This window comes from Trichechus manatus, unplaced genomic scaffold (genome assembly GCF_000243295.1).
Source record: "Trichechus manatus latirostris isolate Lorelei unplaced genomic scaffold, TriManLat1.0 scaffold00100, whole genome shotgun sequence".
Taxonomy (NCBI): domain Eukaryota; kingdom Metazoa; phylum Chordata; class Mammalia; order Sirenia; family Trichechidae; genus Trichechus; species Trichechus manatus.
Window position 1 is genome coordinate 468029 of NW_004444036.1, and position 22647 is coordinate 490675.

At 40.9% G+C, this 22647-nt stretch overlaps 1 protein-coding gene across 2 annotated transcripts in view; it reads right to left on the minus strand.

Moving 5' to 3' along the window:
• The window catches only part of CTPS2 (CTP synthase 2), a 124175-nt gene extending 102438 nt beyond the window's left edge, over positions 1-21737 (minus strand). Inside the window, exons 1-6 of one of the 2 annotated variants that reach the window (XM_004382813.1) lie at positions 21530-21737; positions 14327-14497; positions 12156-12256; positions 3257-3373; positions 3025-3108; positions 1805-1885 (exon numbers count right to left, since the gene is read on the minus strand). In XM_004382813.1, the coding sequence (XP_004382870.1) occupies positions 1805-1885; positions 3025-3108; positions 3257-3373; positions 12156-12256; positions 14327-14497; positions 21530-21695 (720 nt within the window). In that variant the 5' untranslated portion in view covers positions 21696-21737. The remainder of the gene's footprint in view (positions 1-1804; positions 1886-3024; positions 3109-3256; positions 3374-12155; positions 12257-14326; positions 14498-21529) is intronic. The other variant, XM_023737248.1, reaches the window with a different exon arrangement.
• Positions 21738-22647: the final 910 nt, after the last annotated feature.

Sequence of the window (22647 nt, forward strand, 5' to 3'; positions counted from 1 at the left end):
TATGTGTACTATTTAATGAGAAACTATTTGTTCTGTAAACCTTCACTTAAAGTACAATAAAAAAATTTAAAAAAAAAAAAAACCATCTATATGAGACCAAAACGTCAATAGTTATTCTGAAACAAAGATGAGAAGAGGGCAGGGAAACTAGAGTACTGTAAATGGAACAACCAGAACGCAGTTAAAGAGAATGTTGATACATTGTGAAAAATATAACTAAAGTCACTGAACGATTTGTGTAGAAACTGTCAAATGGGAAACTTGCTGTGTAAACTCACCGAAAACACAATAAAATATTATTTAAAACAAAAAAGAATGAATTGGGAACTTTCTCATCCTTGTAATGCAAAATGAAGTTTGGAAACTTAAAAAAAAAAAAAATACACGAAGTACTATTTACCAATAGGAAGGTGTCATGGATTGAATTGTGTCCCCCAAAAAATGTGTGTATCAATTTGGCTAGGCCATGACTCCCAGTGTTGTGTGGTTGTCCTCCATTTTGTGATTGTAATTTTACATTAAAGAGAATTAGGGTGGGATTGTAACACCACCAACCCAGGTCACATCCCTGATCCAATGTAAAGGGAGCTTCCCTGGAGTGTGGCCTGCACCACCTTTTATCTCTTGTAAGAGAGAAAAGGAGAGGCAAGCAAGTGGAGAGGGGGAACCTCACACCACCAAGAAGCAGCGCTGGAGCAGAGCACATCCTTTGGACCTGAGGTTCCTGCGCTGAGATGTTCCCAGACCAAGAGAAGACTGATGCATCACAAGGACCTTCCTCCAAAGCCGACAGAGAGAGAGAGCCTTCTCCTCTAGCTGACACCCTGAATTTGGACTTGTAACCTACTGGAATGTGAGAGAATAAACTTCTCGTTGTTAAAGCCATCCACTCGTGGTATTTCTGTTGGAGCAGCACTAGATGACTAAGACGGAAGGATACCAAAAAATTGAACAAAAACAAAATGGCTTGCCAACATACAAACGCCTATGATCCCCCAGAAACCTGCCATGACATTTTTTAAAGTAGCTCAGACTTATATATTGACTCTGAAGCCCACAGCAGGAGGCTCTTCATCAGACAGCCTCCTGAGAAATAGAAACTCCATTAGATGGCTCTCAGTCTTCAGAGAACCCAGAGCTAATCTGAAGAAAAGAAAAGGTTCCGGCCAAACCTCAGCCTTTTCCTGAGTGCCACACATAACCCCGTTTTTAAACTATAGTCAACTCCAATACCTTGTACCCGAGCCTTATCGCAAACAAGGGACAGAGATAAGAGAAAGAGGGAAAAAAGAAGACTCTCAGACCACCCACGCAGAAAGTTCTGCAGAACAGATGACCTGAGCCCACATCATGGTACAGTTTCTGCTGTGATGAACTGAACAGAGGCCACTGATATCATCAGAAGTGACAGCGGGAATGTCAGGGTACATGTGTTGTTTGCGGTACTTCAGCTGTAACAGGTACAAAGGAGAAATCGCAATGAAAGCACTAACTGTCCTGATAAACATCTGGTAAAGAAGCTTCACATGGTTCTCTCTCTAGATGTTTGACTGTGAGTTAAAGAACCCACCTTGGTTTTGTACCTGTAAGGTAAACAACGACTATGCAAAGAAACATACATTCTATCTAAAGAATCCGGAGTCTCAAGGTGATTCACTTAAGTGCAAAGGGAGCCATGGTTGGATGTGGGCCCCCAAAGCTTTCATAAATGCTGTTAAGAGTAACACCATAATTTAAGAGGTACAAAATGGTGGCAACAGTGGAAGGGCCCGCAGGACAGTAAGATCTGAAGAACAGCACTAACCTGTTCGGGTTTCACATGACAAAACATAGAAATCTTTTCCTTCACAGCCATTTCTATAGGCGTTGAACTTCTGCAGATAATCTGTCAAAGGCAGGTATGCACAGGTCAGCAAGCAGGAATCAGGCTGTTTACGCCGCCATTCGTTTGCAAAAAACCAAAAAACCAAACCCACTGAGTTCCAGTCGATTCCAACTCATGATTATGCAGGAGGATGGAAATTTCTTTTTAGTATAAGAGACTTGGTCAAGTATGCTCTTGCACATTCTGGGCATTTCTCTGGACGTTTAGAAATTGGTCTTTGTACTATATCAGCAAGTATAATCAAAGTCAACACAAACCTACCAGTAAGAACTTGAAATGTCAAGACGTCTCTAGTGAGCAGAGTCAAAGCTCATAAATGCTGCTTCTTTAAGTACGATAAGAGACTAGAACAGGGGTCGGCAAACTTGTTCTGTAAAGGTCCAGACAGTAAATATCTTAAGTATTGTTGAGTCATGCCATCTCTGTCCTGACTACTCAACTGTACTGTTAAAAAAGTAAGAAAGCAGCCATAGACAAAATGTAAACAAATGGGCATAGCTGTGTTCCAATAAAACTTTATTTACAAAAACAGGCAGCCGTTCTGTTAAGGGTGATGAAAAAATTTGTAAACGAACAGTAGTGATGGTTGTACAGTATGGCGAACATAATTAATGTCACTGAACTGTACACATAAAAATGGTTGAAATGATAATGCTTTGTTATACATACTCTATCACAATAGAAAAAAAACAGGCAGCCAGCCTGCGGGCCCTGGTTTGCCAACCCCTGAGCTAGGCTACTGGCCGTAATTGGATTACCTGCTATAATGATGCATTATTGTTTAGACTAAAAAATATGAGCTGTGATATCCCATCCTAGCAGGTTACAGGAAAATCTCTGAGGTCCCACCCTCACTCTAAAGGGCAATGCACTTGCCCAGCTGTTAATGTAGCCAAAGAAATGAACGCCTGGAGAAGAACAAATGGCCAATACAGAAATGTGTGAATTGACACTTGAGGATAAGGAAATAAGCCTTCCCTGGTTCCCAGATTAAAAAAAAAAAAAAAAATTCAATGTCATGGGAACCATTTTAGAGCTAGAAAAGACTTAGATGATATTATAAACTAAGAAATGGAGGTCCTATAAAGGATTATTCCAAGAGACATTAGGGACAAACTTACCCACTCTCTTTAACCTACCAGATCTGGAGAGAGCCCCAGGCCTCGCAGCGCACGGACACTGTTTTGTGTGGGTTTGGTTTTTTGTTCTCCGGTAGCACTGGGCTGAAAAGAAATGTTAGAGTTGGGTCACTATCAGTACATTGGACATCCAGCTCTTCTGGATAATTAATGACTTCCTTTATTAATTTAAAATGTGAATTAAATAGAATATCCTAGGAAAATTGTCCACTTACGTATCTGGAAAGCCTACCTGTGGGACAAGGCTAACATGGATGTTACAGAAATTCTCTCTCTTGGCCTTAAACTGGAATTGTCTGAACGCTTCCACATACGGCATTCCTTCAATGTCTCCAATGGTGCCACCCAGCTGGAAATGGAAAAAAAAAGACACGAATGATCAGAACATCTTCCATGGTACACAGACTAATAAGAAAAACTCTTGATAAATTGAGCATAACAACTAAAGTTTGATGATTGCACAAGAAGTGAAGTTTGTAAATAGGCTGAAAATCATTGAATCGGACACTTAAAACGGGTGAAATTTATGGTATATAAATTACACCTCAACAAAGCTGTTAAAAATCTAAAAAAAAAAAGATGAAACAAAGGGAAGAGAAGGAGACTAGAAAGTAAAATAAGAGGAAAGGGATGGAATATAAGCTAGTCAAGTAAACAGATTAAGAGATTAAAGAAAAGGACCAAGAAGGGAGAAGAAAGTGAGGTCAAAGAAGGTTTTAAGGAGAAAGAAGGGAATTCATAAGCAGATAGAAAGATCCAGAATATAGGTCACAGAGGAGCGAGAGAAGTTAATTTCTACCAGTCAGTACCAATTAGAAGATAGAACCCAAATCTAGTAACAATATAAGAAAAATAAGAGCCACTTGGTCCCACCAGGCATAGAACAGTGAACATTCTCTCGCTTTCTATATACACACTCATACGCACACATGCATTTGAACAGTCTCCTTAGAATACTGACACTACTTGAATCAAACCACTATTATTAAAACATGCTAGCTTTCAGAAAAAAATATGACCAAAATCCCCATGAATACTCCTAACAGAGTAATCCTTCAAAAAATGTTAACTTAATTTACAAAGTGCTTCCAGTAAAGTTACTTAAGCATTTTACTTTAGACTAGGATAATATTCACCTTAACCCATTCAGCCTCACCATATATAAATACTTCCAGGCTATCACATGGATTTTAAATTAATTCTCCAGCATTTGAGCATCTACTACATGCTCAATACTATAAGCGAGGTGCTGGGAAGAATTTTAATTAAGACAACATAAATTTAATGAGGAAAATAAGGCAGAGCTAAGGAACAATAAGCAACATGATGCTAAACAGAAAATACCGAAGTTGTCAAGGATTTCATTTTACTTGGATCCACAATCAACGCCCATGGAAGCATCAGTCAAGAAATCAAACGACGCATTGCATTAGGCAAATCTGCTGCAAAAGACCTCTTTAAAGCGTTAAAAAGCAAAGATGTCACCTTGATGACTAAGGTATGCCTGACCCAAGCCATGGTGTTTTCAATTGCCTCATATGCATGCAAAAGCTGGACAATGAATGAGGAAGACAGAAGAAGAATTTATGTCTTTGAATTATGGTGTTGGCAAAGAATACTGAATAGACCATGGACTGCCAGAAGAATGAACAACTCTGTCTTGGAAGAAGTACAGCCAGAATGCTCCTCAGAAGCGAGGATGGCGAGACTACGTCTCACCTACTTTGGACATGTTATCAGGAGGGACCAGTCCCTGGAGAAGGACAGCATGCTCGGTAAAATAGAGGGTCAGCGAAAAAGAGGAAGACCCTCAACGAGATGGACTGACACAACGGCTGCAACAATGGGTTCAAACACAGCACCGATTATGAGGGGGGCACAGGACCGGGCAGTGTTTCGTTCTGTTGTACATAGGGTCGCTATGAGTCGGAACTGACTGGATGACACCTAACAACAACAACAACTACGAACAATAATCAAAAGTAAAACTTAAGCACTAAGTGGAATGATCTGGATGTTGAGGAGGAAGAAGTTATGGGGAGTCCAGTCACAGAATTCATCATCTCCTCTGGCTTCAGCTACCTGATCGGTCTGAAATCTGCTTGTAACATTGCCCTCTTCCCAGCTCCGTTGAACTCTGGAGACAAATTGTCACTGACATCTTGGATGGCTCAACAGTTACTCAAACTTAACATGTCCCAAACTGAACTCTTGTTTCCCCTGACCCCAGGCCCTGCTTTTCTCGGTGCTTCCTCATTTTCTCTCACTAACAGATTCAAGACAGAAGTCTGGAAATTGTCCTCGATTCCCCCCTTTTCCTCCCCCAACCCAGTCCCAAACTTGCAAACCCCTCCACTGCTCTCTATCTCCACTGCTACCCACCTAGACACCCAAGCCAACATCATCTTCTGCAGGGATTATTCCAATAATTTAAAACCGGGGGACAGCAAATGAAGCCATTACCTGTTTTTGTAAATAAAATTTTATCGGCACACAGCCATGCTCATCATTTACATATGGCTGCATTCATGCTACGATGGCAAAGTTGAGTAGCTGTGACAAAACTAAAATTATTTCCTACCTGGCCCTTTCCAAAAAAAGTGTGCTGACCCCTGGTCTAAATGGTTTCCCAGCTTCCGCTCTCTCCTGTCCTACTATCAAACTGTTTGTCATATACCAGCAGAGTGACCTTTCTTTTTTTTTTTATTTTTTTTATTGTTGTAGTTTAAATGAAGTTTACATTTCAAGTTAGTCTCCCATACAAAAATTTATACATACATTGTTAAGAGACCCTAATTGCTCTCCCCATACTGTGACAGCACACTCCTCCTTTCCAGCCCTGGTTCCCCGTGTCTATTCATCCAGTTCCTAACCCTCTCTGCCTTCCCATCTCACCTCTGGACAGAAGCTGCCCGTTTAGTCTCTTGTGTCTACTTGAGCTAAGAGGCACACTCCTCACGAGTATTATGTCCCACAGTCCAGTCCAATCCCTGTCTGAAGAGTTGACCTCGGAAACTGTTTTAGTTCTGGGCTGGTAGAGAATCCAGGGGCCATGCTTTCCGGGGTTCCACCAGTCTCAGTCAGACCATTAAGTCTGGTCTTCTTACTAGAATTTGAGTTCTGCACCCCACCTTTTACCTGCTCCACCCGGGACTCTCTGTTGTGTTCCCTGTCAGGGTGATCACTGGTGGTAGCCGAGCACCATCTAGTTCTTCTGCCCTCAGGCTGATGGAGTCTCTGGTTTACGTGGCCCTTTCTGTCTCTTGGGCTAATACTTTCCTTGTGTTTTTGGTGCTCTTCATTCTCCTTTACTCCAGGTGGTTGGGACCAATTGATGCATTTTAGATGGCCGCTTGCAAGCTTTTAAGACCCCAGACGCCAAGCAGAGTGACCTTTCAAGACTCAGAAGATGTCTCTCCCATGCTTATACCCCTCACTGGCTCACTGCTTCACTCAAAGTAAAATCTAAACTCCTTTCCACAGCCAACAAAAGGCCCTACATGAACAGGCCCTTGTGCAAGTCCCTAATCTCATCTTGGGCCCCGTTATCCTTGTTCTCTGTGCTTCAGCCTCACTGGCCTTTCTGTTCCTCAGAGGAGCCACACTCCTCCTTCCCACCCCTTAAGCCCTCCTACCCTTCTTCTTCATATATATCTATCTCCTCTGTCTTCCAGTGTCCTCCTCAGAAAGCCTGACCCCGACCACCACATAAAGCAGCCTCAACCCCATTCTCTTGTGTGTCCTTGTTTCCTACCTACCCCACTAGGCAGCAAGCCCCACGAAGGCAGGAATGTCCTGCACAAGCCCAGCGCCCTGTCCGCAGCACTGGAGGTTTAGGTTAATGGTCAGGACAGGAGAGAAAGATCTAGAAATTCAATATAAGCCCCAGGTGACAAGGTTCTAGTACCTGTTTCGATCATTACAACAGAACCAACTAATCAGTCTCAGGGCTACATTGCTGTGGAAGAAATTATTCTTTACAAAACACAGCTACATTTAAGCTTCCCGGGTATGGAACAGGTAGAAATACGTGATCGCTTTCTAAGAGAATGACGAGCTTAATTATGACAATCCAAGAATCAAAAAGCTATCACATGCAATCAGGAAATTGAGAGGAGGGGTGTAAGGGTTCACTAACTACAATCCACCAGAATGTAATGGAAAAAATAATTTTTTTTTTTTTAAGGAAAAAAGAGGGCTGCACTTAAACTGAGCTGTACAGGCAACATCTGTTTTCTGATGGTGGTACCCTGGGAGTTAACAGTGAATCAGAGGCAGCAAAATCTTTAAACATTATCGGCTTCTGCCCTCACACGGCTGTCCGTGGTACTGCACTCTCCCCGCCAATTGGGAAGTTCCCCGTTACCGCTTACCAACTCCTCTATTGGAATGTTTCTGGCTTACCATTCTGAACACTGTGCTCAGAATCTTTCGATATTATTATGAGAATAGTCCTAAGTTAGTTCTTTCCCCGCACAGCAAGGGAACTATCACCCATAAGAACATTTTAAGGAAGATCTATCTAAAGCTGAAATTGAAGCAACAGCAAATGACGAGATATGCAAAATCAGTTTTGCCCTTAAGGAAAGGAGTCCTGTATGCAATTTAAAAAAAGAAAGTTTATATTCCTTTAAGCCAGGCCTGGAGTCCTTGGGTGGTGCAAATAGCTCTCCAACATGGACATCTTGTCAGGCTACCCAGCACCTGTGCTTCCCCAGATTATGCATCTGAGCCTATCATGGAAATTCACGCTCCTTGCCTGGACTTACTTCAGAAACGGGTGCCTGACCCAATCCTGGCAGTTGAGACATGAAGAGAAGTTGACTGGGGGGCTTCTGGGGATCATTTCTTAGATCCTAAGACAGGATTCCTAGGTGGTACAAACGGTTAATGTGCTCAGCTGCTAACTGAAAGGTTGGTGATCTGAGTCTACCCAGAGACACCTCAGAAGAAAGGCCTGGTGATCTACTTCTGAGATATCAGCCATTGGAAACCCTATGGAGCGCAGTTCTGCTCTGACACACATGGGGTCATCATGAGTCAGAATCAACTCAACAGCAATTGGTTGTTTTTTGTTTTGGTTTTTATTTTAAGCCAGGCTTAAATTTTTCAAGTACCTGCTTAAATGACCTATACTAACAAATAAAGCCTGTCAGCTCCACCAGACTGAGAAGTGGCAGTCTCACCCACATAAAGGGCTTTGGTCAACAGCTTTTACACGCTTAAAACAAAACATTTGCTTTGGTGGTCCTTCTTCAAAAGCTTAAAACATGGACAAACACAGCTGTTGAACACAACTTGAAACTAATCCAAAAGATCCCTGACTTAGTATCCAATAAGCAAATATAAACATCAGGGTTATAGGAGAAGAAGGGGTTTTGCTGGTGACAACTTACCACAGTTTGTTTCCATGAAATTAAAAATCTAGATGATGAGCTCCTGGAGAGCATGTTCGTCCTCGTATCCCTAGCAGCTATCACTGTGGCTAGTACATACTATGGGCTCAATTAACCTTTGTTAAGCTGAGCAAGTCAACTCAAGAACAGAATCAGGAATAAAAGGTAAAAATACCCATACACATGACCATTTGGAACTTTTCTCATGATAAAGGTTAACTAACAGTCTTAGGAAAAGGCTATTCTTTCACCTATAAAAACTAAGAGAATAAAAAAAATTTTCTGGAAAACTTGTAAACATTTTCAGGTTGAGGAAATTCGTCATTACTTTTGGGCCATGGACCAATTCTTTTCTGGATCTTTTAACTTCCCATTGCTAGAACAGCAAGGGCTAAGTCAGAAAGACAGTGAAAGTACTAGACCAGCATGGTCCAAAAGAAGTATAATGGGAGCTAGCTATATATGTATGTATTCATATAGCTATATATATGGAGAAGGACATCATGCATGGTAAAGTAGAGGGTCAGCGAAAAAGAGGAAGAGCCTCAACAAGATGGGTTGCCACAGTGGCTGCAACAATGGGCTCAAGCATAACAATGATTGTGAGGATGGTGCAGGACTGGGCAGTATTACGTTCTGTTGTACACAGGGTCGCTATGAGTCAGAACTGACTCGATGGCACCTAACAACAACAACAACAACGTATATGTAATTTTAAAGATTTTAGCTGCCACATTTACAAAAGTAAAAACAGGTGAAATTAACTTTACTAGTATATTTTACTTCACCCAATATATCAAAAATTTCAATGTCACTAATATAAAAAAATCAGGTATTTTACGTTCTTTCTTTTCATACTAAGTCTTTGAAGCCCAGTGTGTATTTTGCACTTACAGCACATCTCAATTTGGAAGGGCCACATTTCATACGCTCAATAGCCCCATGTGGCTGGTGGCTATCATGCCGGACAGTGCAACAAATAACCAGCATGAACCGAGGGCGTGATGACTTGTCCTGCCCTCTGCCAGCCTTTAATGGTATCAGGAAAGCTCAGGCTGAACTTTAGGATACTGCAACTGCTAAATGGCCCCTTTATGCTGACATTAGTAGGTGTGGGGGTTTGTGTGTGTCTGTGTGTGTGTGTGCGTGTGTGTGTGTGTGTGTGTGTGTTTTAATCAAAATAATGCATGCACATGGTTAAAAATCAAATTGTATGGAAAAGCTTACACTCAAAAGGAAGATTCCCCTAACCCACCCCTTTGCTCTCCCAAGTCTGGATCCCCAAGGCAAAAGCTTTAACTTATGTGTTTGCTCTTTCTCCTGGAAGTTACCTCCATAGCTCTAAATACTCTCCAACTCAGGTGTGCTGGCTTACCCATTTTAGACACCCTCCAGAAGAAGGCAAGATGGCTTCCTGCTGTGACAGATGAGGATCTAGCTCTCTTGTGCCTCCTCCCATCCCAATCACACATGGTACTTCCTCTAGCAGTTACTTTCCTAACTTTGAGATACTTTCCCTTCTTATTCGGTCCACTACTAACAGTCTCTGTTGAGGCCTCATGGTGTGAAATGAGATTCTTCCTTTCCTTCCTTCCCCCTCCAGCACTCCTCCACCTCTCCCGCCTCTCAAATCCTATTTTCAGAACTAATGGCCTTACATGACATTTACTTCTGGTTCCCTGCTCATAAGACTTCTCTGATGTGCTCGGGGGTTAATTCTAAAAATGAAATTCAATAAACAGAGTGACTATATTAAGTCTCTGTCACTGCAGACTCAAACTGTACCACAGGCTTACATCTCCTTTCTCAGATCAGATGTAATTCTTCCTGGAGCTTTCCCAGGCTTTCTCTTTTCTTACACTATTTGTCTTTATCATTCACTAATATTTTTGCCAACTGTTCACTATATTAGATGTTAAAATTTTTAAAGGAAGCAAGCCTAGTTAAACGGTTGTATTCAGTTTGGACAACTTCATCAAGCTGTACATCTACAACATGTATACTTTTGTGTCATACAAAAAAATCTATGTATAAAGGAAGCATTCCCTCTTTCCTTGGTTGTTATGAAATAAATTGCGTTTCCCCCAAATATGTGTTGGAATCCTAACCCCTCTACCTGTGGATGTAATCTAATCTAATGTAATGTAAGTACCTTACATCTAATGTAATGTAACGTAATCACCTTCCATAACGCAATCTAATGTAATATAATCAATCGGTTGAGGTCATACCAGTGTAGGGTGGACCCTAAACCTAATCACTTCTGAGTTATATAAAGAGCAGCAGACACAGAGACACACACAAGGGGAAGGAAGAGGCCATGTGAGGATTGTCTATAAGCCAAGGAATCAAGGAACAATGGGACTACCTACAAGGAAGGATTCAACATGGCTGAGATCCTGATTTGGACTTTTAGACCCTAGAACTGTAAGAAAATAAATTTCTGTTCTTTAAAGCCACTCACTTTTGGTATTTCTGTTACAGCAGCACTAGGAAACTAAGAAGAAACACTAAGGGAGAGAAAATTTCGCACAGTGTACTTAAACGTTTCTATTAAGTTTATCAACCATACTATTATAGAAGTATAATATATAGTTAATATATGATAGGATAACATATTTATATTAAGTTTATCGGTTCTACTATTAACAAAATGGACACTCTAGAAGCATAGTATCTATCTGCTAACACTGATAATGATACTACTAACAGCTAACATATATTTATTGAGAACTTCCTAAATGCCAGACTGCCACGTTTTATATTATCTCATGTAATCCTCATAACAACCCTATTCTTATCACCACTTTATAGATAAGTACATTGATGCTTTAAGAAGTCATACAGGCATAATAATAGTGGCTAGTAATTTTTGAGCACTTACTATGGGTTAGACACCATTCTAAGCACTTTACTTGTATTGACTCATTTAATCCTCAAAGGAATGAGTTAAATATTATTATTATCCCCATTTTGCAGATGAGTACATTGAGGCACAGAAAAGTGAAGCAAATTCGCCCAAGGTCACAGCTGCGTTATGAACCTTATTCCCATCCACAGGCACCACGGCTTGGTTCAGCAGTCTGGCTCCAGATTCTTAACCACTGAGTTATACACCACTCAGGGGGTCACGGCAGAAATTTGAACCCAGGCAGTCTAACTCCAGGAAGTGAGCTGTTTGTTATTCTGTTCTCCTGTCTGGCAATGAGGCAAACTGACATTTAGATAAGGAGGACAGGGATGTTATTCTCCTTCTGCACATGGCGAGGAAGGGAAGAAAGCATTGAACAAGTGGCAAGTTCAAATACTAAGTTCTTTCTTAGATCAGCTAATATGCACTTCTCACCTCCCAATAACCTCTACCATCTGACTTCCTCACTCAGCATCTCTGCATCTGCGATTGGTGTCCAGCCCTGTCTGCAAGCTCCTGCGGGCAGGGACTGTGCCCACCCCAGGCCCTGGCACAGAGGAGGAGGCCCTTAAATTGACTCTGTGAGAGACAGATGGGTCTCCACTGCAGGTCCCTGCACAGTCACCCAGAAGCGCTTGTGTGCTTGTCTGCTTAACGCCAATCTTGCCCATTGACTTGTGACCACAGGCAGGGACCATCATCCTTGCTCCCTGCTGTCACCCTGCCTCCTAGCACAGTGCCCAGCACACAGGAGGTCATCAGGATGGATCTGTTGAATGAATGGAGATCAGACACAAGCTGATAAAGAAAAGTGCCATGCTTGCCTCAATGACGCAGATCTGGGGCTCCTCCTTAGTCCCATCCACAGGCACCACGGCTTGGTTCATCACCCACTCCTGGACGGCATCAGTAATGTGAGGGACCACTGCAGAAAGAAACAATAGTAACACAGACACTTAGCTCATGCTCATGAGAAAGGGATATAGGAGAAGGTCTCCAGACCTCCCACATAACCTGAAAGCCGCCTAAGAACTAGGCAAGCTCTAGTCTCCCTGCATTGTCTTCTCTCACTGTAATGAACATGCACTTGTGCAGTACGGGTTGAGGCACTTAAACGTCATGCCATTAAAGTAGCTCCTCCCTCTTCTCCTGAAACCAACCATCACAGAGAACAAGACACAGAAAGCAGAAATGCCATCTTCAATGAAACTAGAAAACACCTATATTGCCAACTAGAACCTGCAAGGAGGGCCGCCGAGTGTGCTGAACACTGGACTCCAGGAGGAAGAGCATGCAGAGGGCCCTTCAGACCTTGGGCAGAGCCCCCCGAGCGCTGAGCTCCACCAAGGAGCAGAATATCTGGGGTTACCCCGCTGAGTGGGGAAGGGTTGACTCAGCAGGGCACAGCCGAGGCCTCGCATGCAGGCCAGGAGCCCCTGGGTGATGAACAGATCCCAGGCTTCTGAAGAGACCAAAAAGTGGCATCCCCACAGGCCCACAGGGACTTGGAACAGAGTTCCTAATGACACATGAAGTAGAAATGTTGGCCCTGGGGAAACTGAGGCAAAAGAGCATCTGCCACCAGCTCCACCTTGCATCTGCCGCTCCCTTAAGGCCAAAGAAAGTCATCTCCCACGGGTGAATTTGGAATGATCCACTGTCAGCCCAGCCCGGCCCCTTTCCAAAAGAGTGGGGTCTGCTGGACTGGCCTCCACCTGGGAAGCCCAGGGCCAGGGGTCAGGGCCCAGGTCTGAGGGCTTGCCCTCTCCCCATCGTTGGAATGTGGCAGGTGTGAGGCAGCAACTCTCCCTCCACTGGGTTTTCTCAAGACCTGGACTTAGGGGGAAACTATCAGAAAGCATGGGGTAATGGCAGATCTCAGCCACTCTGTCCAGTCTCAGCTGTGACATAGCTGATCTTCTGATCTCTATCTGTCTGACTCCCATGTCTACTTCTCAGCTGGTTCTAACTCGAAAGTGATTTAAAGGGGATGGGGAAATTATCACTTTCACTCCACCAACCTACTATTGTGAGGATGGCACAGGACCGGGCAACATTTCGTTCTGTTATATATAAGGTCACTATGAACGGGAGCCAACTCAACAGCACAACCCCATCATATAGAAACATATGAATACAAGACTTCGGAGGGTGCCAGGCGATTTCTTCTAAGACAAAAGAAAATTATACCATCCAGGGATAGGATGAGGGGGCAGTGGTGATTTCAGTGGTAGAACTGTCGCCTTCCACGCAGAAGACCCAGGTTTGATTCCCAGCCAATGCACCTCATGCGCAGCCACCCCTCATCTGTCAGTGGAGGCTTGCATGTTGCTAGTTTCAGCGGAGCTTCCAGACTTAGATAGACTAGGAAGAAAGGCCAGGCAAGCTACTTTCGAAAATTAGCCAATGAAAACCCTTTGGATCACTACAGTCCAATCACGTTGCGCATGAGGTCGCCATGAGTTGGGGACCAACTCGATAGCAGCTAACAACAACAGGGAAAGGGCTGGGGAAAAGTAACAGGAATCAGCTGATGGTGCTATGCTGCCTGCCTCTCCCTCCCCAACACGGTCCTCCAAAAGAGGATTAATAATCACCTAGGCAAAGATACAAAAACGAAGAAAAGAAAGAAGATACTGAATAAAAGGCAGTCAAAAAACAAAACAACCCGCACCCCAAACAGGTAAAAATTTTGAAAAAACAACCTGAGTTCTCCATGGATATTCTAAAATAAAAGCTAAAAAACAACAAAAGGACAGATACGTGGACAAAGGAAAAAAATGACATTAGGGAATAAGAGAAAAGACCTGGATGAAAATACAATCAGGAACATGGAGGAGGAGCTTAACATTTTTGAGGAAAAGCAAACGAATACAGTGATTGAAGAAGGATTAGAACTTCCGAGCGCAGGGATCACATCGTTTTCACACCTGTTTTGGGCAGGGTGTGAGTGCTTGGCCCCTAGGGCATCATAAATTGTTGCGGAATAGAATACCTTGTACTGTTTTCCCCAGGTAATCGCCACGCCTCTCTTTATTGATCACATGATGATATATCTTCCCAGTGGTGATGTTGTTGTCTCTATAAAGATTAATGTCCAAGAACCTTTCATAATTCCCCAGGTCTAAATCAACTTCTCCACCATCATTTAAGACAAATACTTCACCTAGAATAAAAAAATTAGAGGTTACCAAGGGCTGGGAGGAGGGGAGAATGGGGAATTATTGCTTAAGGGGTACCTAGTTTCTGTTTGGGGTGACGAAAAAGTTTTGGAAACGGATAGTGGTGATAGTTGCACAACATGGTGAATGTAATTAATGTCACCGAATTGTACACTTTAAATGGTTAAAATGGCAAATTTTATGTTATATATATATTTTTTACCACAATAAAAAAAAATTTTAATGCAATGTAAAAATTAAAAATTAGCTTTTAATAGCTTATTTTTCAAAGATGGGCATATTTTATTAAAGAGCTGGCTGTTGTTGTGCGCCATCGAGTTAATTCCGACTCACAGCAACCCTATAGGACAGAGTACAACTGCCCCATAGGGTTTCCTAGGCTGAAATCTTTACGGGAGCAGATTGCCAGGTCTTTTCTCCAGTGGAGTAGCTGGTGGATTCAAACCACCAACCCTTCAGTCAGCAGCCAAGCACTTAACCACTGCACCACCAGTGTTCCTTAAAGAGCTGGTAAAAGAGCTATTTATAAGTCATATCCTATCACCATCTCCTTATTTCGATGGAGAAATCTAGTAATTCTATCCATGAAAATGTATTGAAAACATTCTGGTATCCTATTATATGTTTTAAATGCTTACTGAAATTCTGTCTTTAAGATTTAGCTTTTCCAAACTTATCACGTACCATATGAGAAAAAAAAAGGGCTTTAAAACAGCAATTTTTAAACCAAACAGTGATTTCAAAACATCAGTATCCCAGACTCAGAAATTGGTATAAGAAAGTTTTAATTGATTCCTATCTTGGTTGAAGCCACAGTTGAACAGACAGTAGATGAAAAAGCGGGGCTGCAGCCAGGCCACGGAGCAACTTCGTGAAAATAAGCCAAAAAAGCTAGTGTGTGCAATAAGCAATCTACACAACTGGACTGTGAATAGGTATATAGACATAGTCTTAGCTATACCAGGAGCACCCACGTTTTAACTGTTGGGAGTGTCTCTGAATCTCTATTAAACCAACCACTTGAGGGCATTGATGGGGAGTCATATGTTCTAAAGCCCCTTGTAAGTCCTTATTTACATCTCCCTTATAATGTATATAGGAGCCTTGGTGGCGCAGTGATTAAGAGCTCCACTGCTAACCAGAAAGTCGGTGGTTCGAACCCACCAGAAAGATGTGGCAGTCTGCTTCCATAAAGATTACAGCCTTGGAAACCCTATGGGGCAGTTCTACTCTGTCCTGTAGGGTCACTATCAGTCGGCATCTACTCGACGGCAATGGGTTTGGTTTTTTAATGGGTATAACGAATATGGAACCCACCCAGGGGTGCCTGGGACAACAGGCTTGGCAATCTGCTTCGGAAAGGTCACAGCCTTGAAAACCCTATGGAGCAGTTCTACCCTGCACACACGAGGTCGCCATGAGTCAGAATCAACTTGACAGCAACTGGTTTGGTTTTATTTTATTTTTTATAATGTACATAAGCATGATCTGGACGATCTTGAACCTTAGGGACAGAAAAGCAAATTGACAAAAGTGCAATATTTTTGTATTTTCCAAATTCCATTTCCAGTTCAAGTTCCACTTTTTCATGTTAATCAGGAATTGCTAATCCACACGAAGGTCTTTTTACCTTGATCATCTTAACTTCTGACACATTTTTTTTGGTGGGGGGAGCCTCTGAAATTTCTTAAGTTAATTCAGGCCGAATCCCTTTGGCAATACTCTAAGTACATGGCAAAGAATCTCAAAACTGTTAATTTCCAAATTTTAAAAGTATGTATGCATTATGTTCCTAGAGCAGAAGGATAAACTGTAAATATCAAGTCTTGAAAAAGCAATTATTTAGCCTTAATATAATTAAAATAAAAATCCAACAGATTTTTTCTTTTTTTTAATTTGACAATGATCCTAAAGTTACTTTGGAAAAAAAACAGGTAAGATTACCAAAACAAAAAATGAAAAATAAATAAATAAAAAGTAAAAATAAAAGCCCTTATTAAAAGTAATAGTAGGTAGACGAAGATTGACTATGAAAAAATGCTCAACATCATATGTCATTAGGGAATTGCAGATAAAACAACATGAGATACTACTATACATCTATCAGCATGGCTAAAATCCAAAACACTGACTATACCAAATGCTGGTGAGGATGTGGAGCAAGAACTCTCATGCATTGCTGGTGGGAATGCAAAATGGTACAGCCACTTTGGAAGACAGTCTAATTGTTTCCTACAAAGCTAAACATAGGCCACCATAGGTTCCAGCAATCATGCTCCTAGGTATTTACCCAAATAAGATGAAAACATATGTCCACGTAAAAACCTGCACACAGATGTTTCTAGCAGCTTTATTCGTAACTGCCAAAAATTTGAAGCAAATAAGATGTCCTTCAATACATGAATGGATCAACAAACTGTGGTACATCCATACAATTGATATTCAACAATCAAAAAAATGATCTATCAAACCACAAAAAGATATGGAGAAAACTTAAATGCATATTGCTAATGAAAGAAGCCTGTCTGAAAAAGCTGCCTGCTATGATTCAACTCTATGACATTCTGAGAAGGCGAAACTACAGAGATAGTGAAAAGATCAGTGGTTGCGAGGGGTTCAGGGAGAGGAAGGAGGGATGAATAGGTGGAACGCAGGGTATCTTTAGGGCAGTGAAACTATTCTGTATGATACTGTAATATTGGACACGTGACATGCATTTATCAAAACCCATAGGACTGTACAATACAAACTGTGAACCCTAGTGGCACAATAGTTAAGCACTCAGCTGCTAACCGAATGGTTGGCGGTTTGAACCCACCAGCAGCTCTGTGGGAGAAAGACCCAGTGATCTGCTCCTGTAAAGATTACAGCTTAGAAAACCCTATGGGGCAGTTCTACTGTGTCACATGGGGTCACTATGAAAATCGACTCGACTGTACCCAACAACAACAGCAACAAGTAAACTATGGACTTCAGTTAATAATGTATCTATATTGGTTTATCAATTTTAACCAATTGCCACAGGGAATACAAGATGTTAATAATAGGGGAAACAGTGTGCAGGGGGAGAGGGGATATGGAAACTCTGTACATTCTGCACAATCTTTCTGTACGTCTAAAACTGCTCTAAGAAATAGTCTATTAAAAAGTAAATAAATAAATAATAAAAAGTAAAAACAAACGTCCTTATAAAGAACAGTAATGAGTACAGGAATATTGATATATATATATTTTTTAATGGGCCTTCTTATGCACTGTTAATGAGGATATAAATTGGTGCAGATCCACGATCCTTATCGGAAAACCCCTGGGGACAGATGGAATAGGGAATTCGGAATTTTTCAGATTATAGAAAGGTAATATAAAGCATTTCCCATATGTTAGAAAATACCCCAAAGCACCCCATCATCAAACACATTAATATTTCCAGGTGCAATAAAGACTACAAATAGCCACAAATGTATAAAGAATTCTCAATTTTCAGCACTTGTGAGAAAAACAAAACTATAAATAGCCACAAACTTATGAAGAATTTTCAGTTTTCAAAACTTTTTGGATTTCAAGGGCCACATAAACCAGAGACTGCATCAGCCTGAGACCAGAAGAACTAGATGGTGCCCGGCCACCGCCAATGACTGCCCTGACAGGGAACAGAGAGTTCCTGATGGAGCAGGAGAAAGGTGGGGTGCAGAACTCAAATTCTAGTAAAAAGACCAGACTTAATGGTCTGACTGAGACTGGAGGGACCCCAGAAGACACGGCCTCCAGGCTCTCTGTTAGCCCAAAACTAAAACCATTCCCGAGGCCAACTCTTCAGACAAAGATTAGACTGGACTATGGGACATAAAATGATACTGGTGAAGAGTGTGCTTCTTAGCTCAAGTAGATACATGAGACTAAATGTGCAGCTCCTGTCTAGATGCTATATGAGAAGGCAAAGAGGGTCAGGAGCTGGTTAAATGGACATGGGAAATCAGGGATGGAAAGGAGGAGTGTGCTGTCACAGTATAGGGAGAGCAATTAGGGTCACATAACAATGTATGTATAAATTTTTGTATAAGAGACTAACTTGAAATGTAAACTTTCACTTAAACTACAACAATAAACAAAAAAAAACCTTTGGATTTCAGAGTTGCAGCTAAGGGATCGTGGAGGTAAAAACCTTTGGCAATATGTGTTACATATCAAAAGCCTTAAAAACATACATAGTCTTCAAATTAGAAATTCTACACCTAGGAATTTATGTTTTAAAAAAAAAACTTAAAGATTTCCATCAGAGTGTTGTTTATAAATATCAATAAATTGGAAATTATTTCCAAGTATCATACAGGTTCTATACAGCCCTTGGAAACCCTGGTGGCTTAGTGATTAAGAGCTACAACTGCTAACCAAAAGGTCGGCAGTTCAAACCCACCAGGCGCTCCTTGGAAACTCTATGGGGCAGTTCTACCCCGTCCTATAGGGTAGCTATGAGTCGGAATCGACTCGACGGCAACAGGTTTGGTTTTGGTTTTATACAGCCCTTAAAAATATAAAATATATAAATATGCCCACAGCATATTATTAAGTTTTAAAATTTAGATTACAAAACAGTGTAACTTTAAGATTCTATTCATTTAAAGTTCAAAACCAAGCATAATTAATCTATGGCGTTAGAAGACAGGACAATGGTTACCCTTGGGGTTTAGGGTCGGGGAGACCAGAAGGGGCACAAGGGGGACTTCTGGGATGCATGTAAAGTTCTGTTTCTTCATCTGGGGGCTGGTTACACAGTATGTTCACATAGTGAAAACTCACTGAGCTATATACTTATGATTCATGCACTTTCCTGCTTGTAAAAAATTTAAAAAAAAAAAACAGTATGTAAGGGCTAGTGCTATTTTTTTAAAAAAAAGTTAATATACACATTAAAATGTCAACATTAATAATAGTTGCTCCAGGCAGTGCAAAACGGATGATTTTTGTTTTCTTCATGTCACTCTGTATCATCTGAGTTTTCTCTTAACAGTGAGAAATGTATTACCTTTATGATAAAATAAAAGATAATCCAGAAGAACAAAGTGGGAGGACTCACCCTTCCCGATTTCAAAACATACTATAAAGCTGTTGTTGTTGTTGTAAGGTGCCATCTAGTTGGTTCTGACCCATAGCAACTCTATGTACAGCAGAACGAAACACTATCCAGTCCTGAGCATCCTCACAATCGTTGCTATGTTTGAGCCCATTGTTGCAGCCACTGTGCCAATCCATCTCACTGAGGGTCTTCCTTTTTTGCGCTGACCCTCTATTTTACCAAGCATGATGTCCTTCTCCAGGGACTGGTCCCTCCTGATAACATGTCCAAAATATGGAAGACGAAGTCTTGCCATCCTAAGCTACAGTAATCAAAACAGCTTGACAGTAGCATAATGACAGACATACAGACCAATGGGATAGAATTGAGAGTCCAGAAATAAATCCATACATCTATAGTCAACTGATTTTCGACAAGAGTGGTTAAGTCCATTCAATGGAGAAAGAATAGTCTCTTTAATAAATGGTGCTGGGACAACTGGATTTCCACATGCAGGAGAATGAAGCTGGACCCATACCTCACACCACATACAAAAACTAATTCAAAATGGATCAAGGACCTAAATGTAAGAACTAAAATCATGAAACTCTTAGAAGAAAACATAGGGGTAATGCTTCAGGACCTAATTTTCAAAAATGAATTCTTAGTATGACACCAAAAGCAAGAGCAACAAAAGACAAAATAAATTGGACTTCATCAAAATGAAAAATTTTTGTGCATCAAAGGACTTTAAAAACAAAGTGAAGAGACAGCCTACAGAATCAGAGAAAATTTGGGGGACCTATATAGCAGATAAGGGTTTAATATCCAGAATATGTAAAGAACTTCTAAAACTCAACAACAAAAGACAAACCAGTTTAAAACATGGGCAAACCACTTGAATAGACATGTCACCAAAAAAGATATACAAACGGCCAACAAGCACATGAAAAGATTGTCAGTGTCATTAGTCATCAGGGAAACGCAAATCAAAACCACAATGAAAGACCACTTCATCCTACTAGCATGGCTATGATTAAAAAAAAAAAAAACTGGAAAATAACAGGTGTTGGCGAGGATGTTGAAAAATTAGAACCTTCTTTCACTGTTGATGGGAATGCAGAACAGTACAGCTGCTATGGAAAAGAGTTTGGCAGTTCCTCAAAAAGTTAAACATAGACCTATCATATGACGCAGCAATTCCACTCCAGGTATATACCCACAAAGAAGTGAAAGCAGATATACAAACTGAAAGTTGTACACCAATGTTCACAGCGGCACTGTTGACAACAGCCAAAAGGTGTAAACAACCTAAATGTCCATCAACAGATGAATGGATAAACAAAATGTGGTACATACATATAATGGAATATTACTCAGACATAAAGAGAAATGAAGTCCTGATACATGCTACAACATGGATGGACCTTGAAAACACTATGCTCAGTAAAATAAAACCAGTCACAAAAGGACTAATATTCTATGACCCCACTTATATGAAATATCTAGAACAGGCAAATGTTTAGAGACCAAAGTTCATTAGTGGTGGGAGGGAGGGGGGAGTCATTGCTTAGGGGGCACTGAGTTTCTGTTAAGGGTAATAGAAAAACTTGGAAATGGATAGTGTTGATGGTTGTACAACATGATGATCATAATCAATGTCACTAAATTGAACACTTAAAAAATGCTGAAATGGCAAATGTTTTGTTATATATATTTTTACCACAATAAAAAAATTTTTTTAAAGATAATCCACACTCAAAAGGTACAACAACAAAAAAAAAAAGAGTTGACTAATTTGCACTGTCATCAGCAATGTGATCAATGACCATAAGAACATTCACATATTTATAACATATAATACTTCAGGAACTCTATTCTAAAGAAATTACCCAAAACGCAAAAAAGAACAGCAGTTGAACCTAGTATTTTATAAGGGGGTAAAAGTGATTATCTTTCATACCGTGTTCATAAGGTGAAAAAGTGCCAGCGTCGATGTTAATATAGGGGTCGATTTTGATGGCAGTAACTCGGAGTCCACAGGACTTTAGAATTGTCCCAATACTGCTAGCAATGATCCCTTTCCCGATGCCTGAGATGACACCACCAGTGACCAGGATGTACTTCATTGGCAGAGGAGTGGCTGGGTGCCAGCACCCTTATATAATCTGAAAGGCAAGAAAGTTAAAGGTCAAGCAAGTGCACCATTTTCTCAAACCAGTATAGCAGAGAGCGCATTAAACCAGAATTTCTAAAGCACATGCCATTTTTTCTCTCTAAATACTTGAAACTTTTGAGACTAACTCTTCTAGGCTTTTAATTTTTGTCGATAGGTAGAAGGAAATACTTTCTGCAAGCAAAGTGGTTGGCTCTTTCACCCTGATTTTCCATTTGTTGCAAGGATGTCATACAACAAAATGTCATCATCAGAAACCACGTTTCTCTGGGCTTTGGAGGCAAGATATAATGTTTAAAGGTTCAGGCTCCAGAGTCAGACAGATATGTACAAGCTTTACCTGGGCAAGTTACTTATCCTTTCTAAGCCTGTTTCTTCATCTGTAAGATGGAATAAAAATACCAGTCTCATATGTGGTTATGAGGATTAAGTGAGCTGAGATATGGATCAGGGTCGGCAAACAGGCCACATCTGGCCCACTATACGTTTTTGTGTGGTCCCCAAGCTAAGAATTTTTTTACGTTTTTAAGTGATTGAATATATATATATAGATGTATATATAAATACTATTTCCTGGCATGTGAAAGTTGTATGAAATTCCAATTCAGTATCCATAAATCAAGTTTCATTAGAACACAGCCACACCCATTCAAGTACATATTATCTATGGCTGCCTGCATACTACAACAGCAGAGATGAGTAGCTGCAACAGAGAACATCTGGCCCGCAAAGCCTTATTTACTATCTGGCCCTTTACAGAAAATGTTTGTTTTCCTGTGGCATATAGTAAGACCTTAATAAAAGTTAGCTATTAACATCACTATTCCTAGCTATGACCCTGGGCAAATTCTTCAGCTTTTCTAAACCTCCATTTTCTCCACCTATCCAGTACGTAGTGATGATAA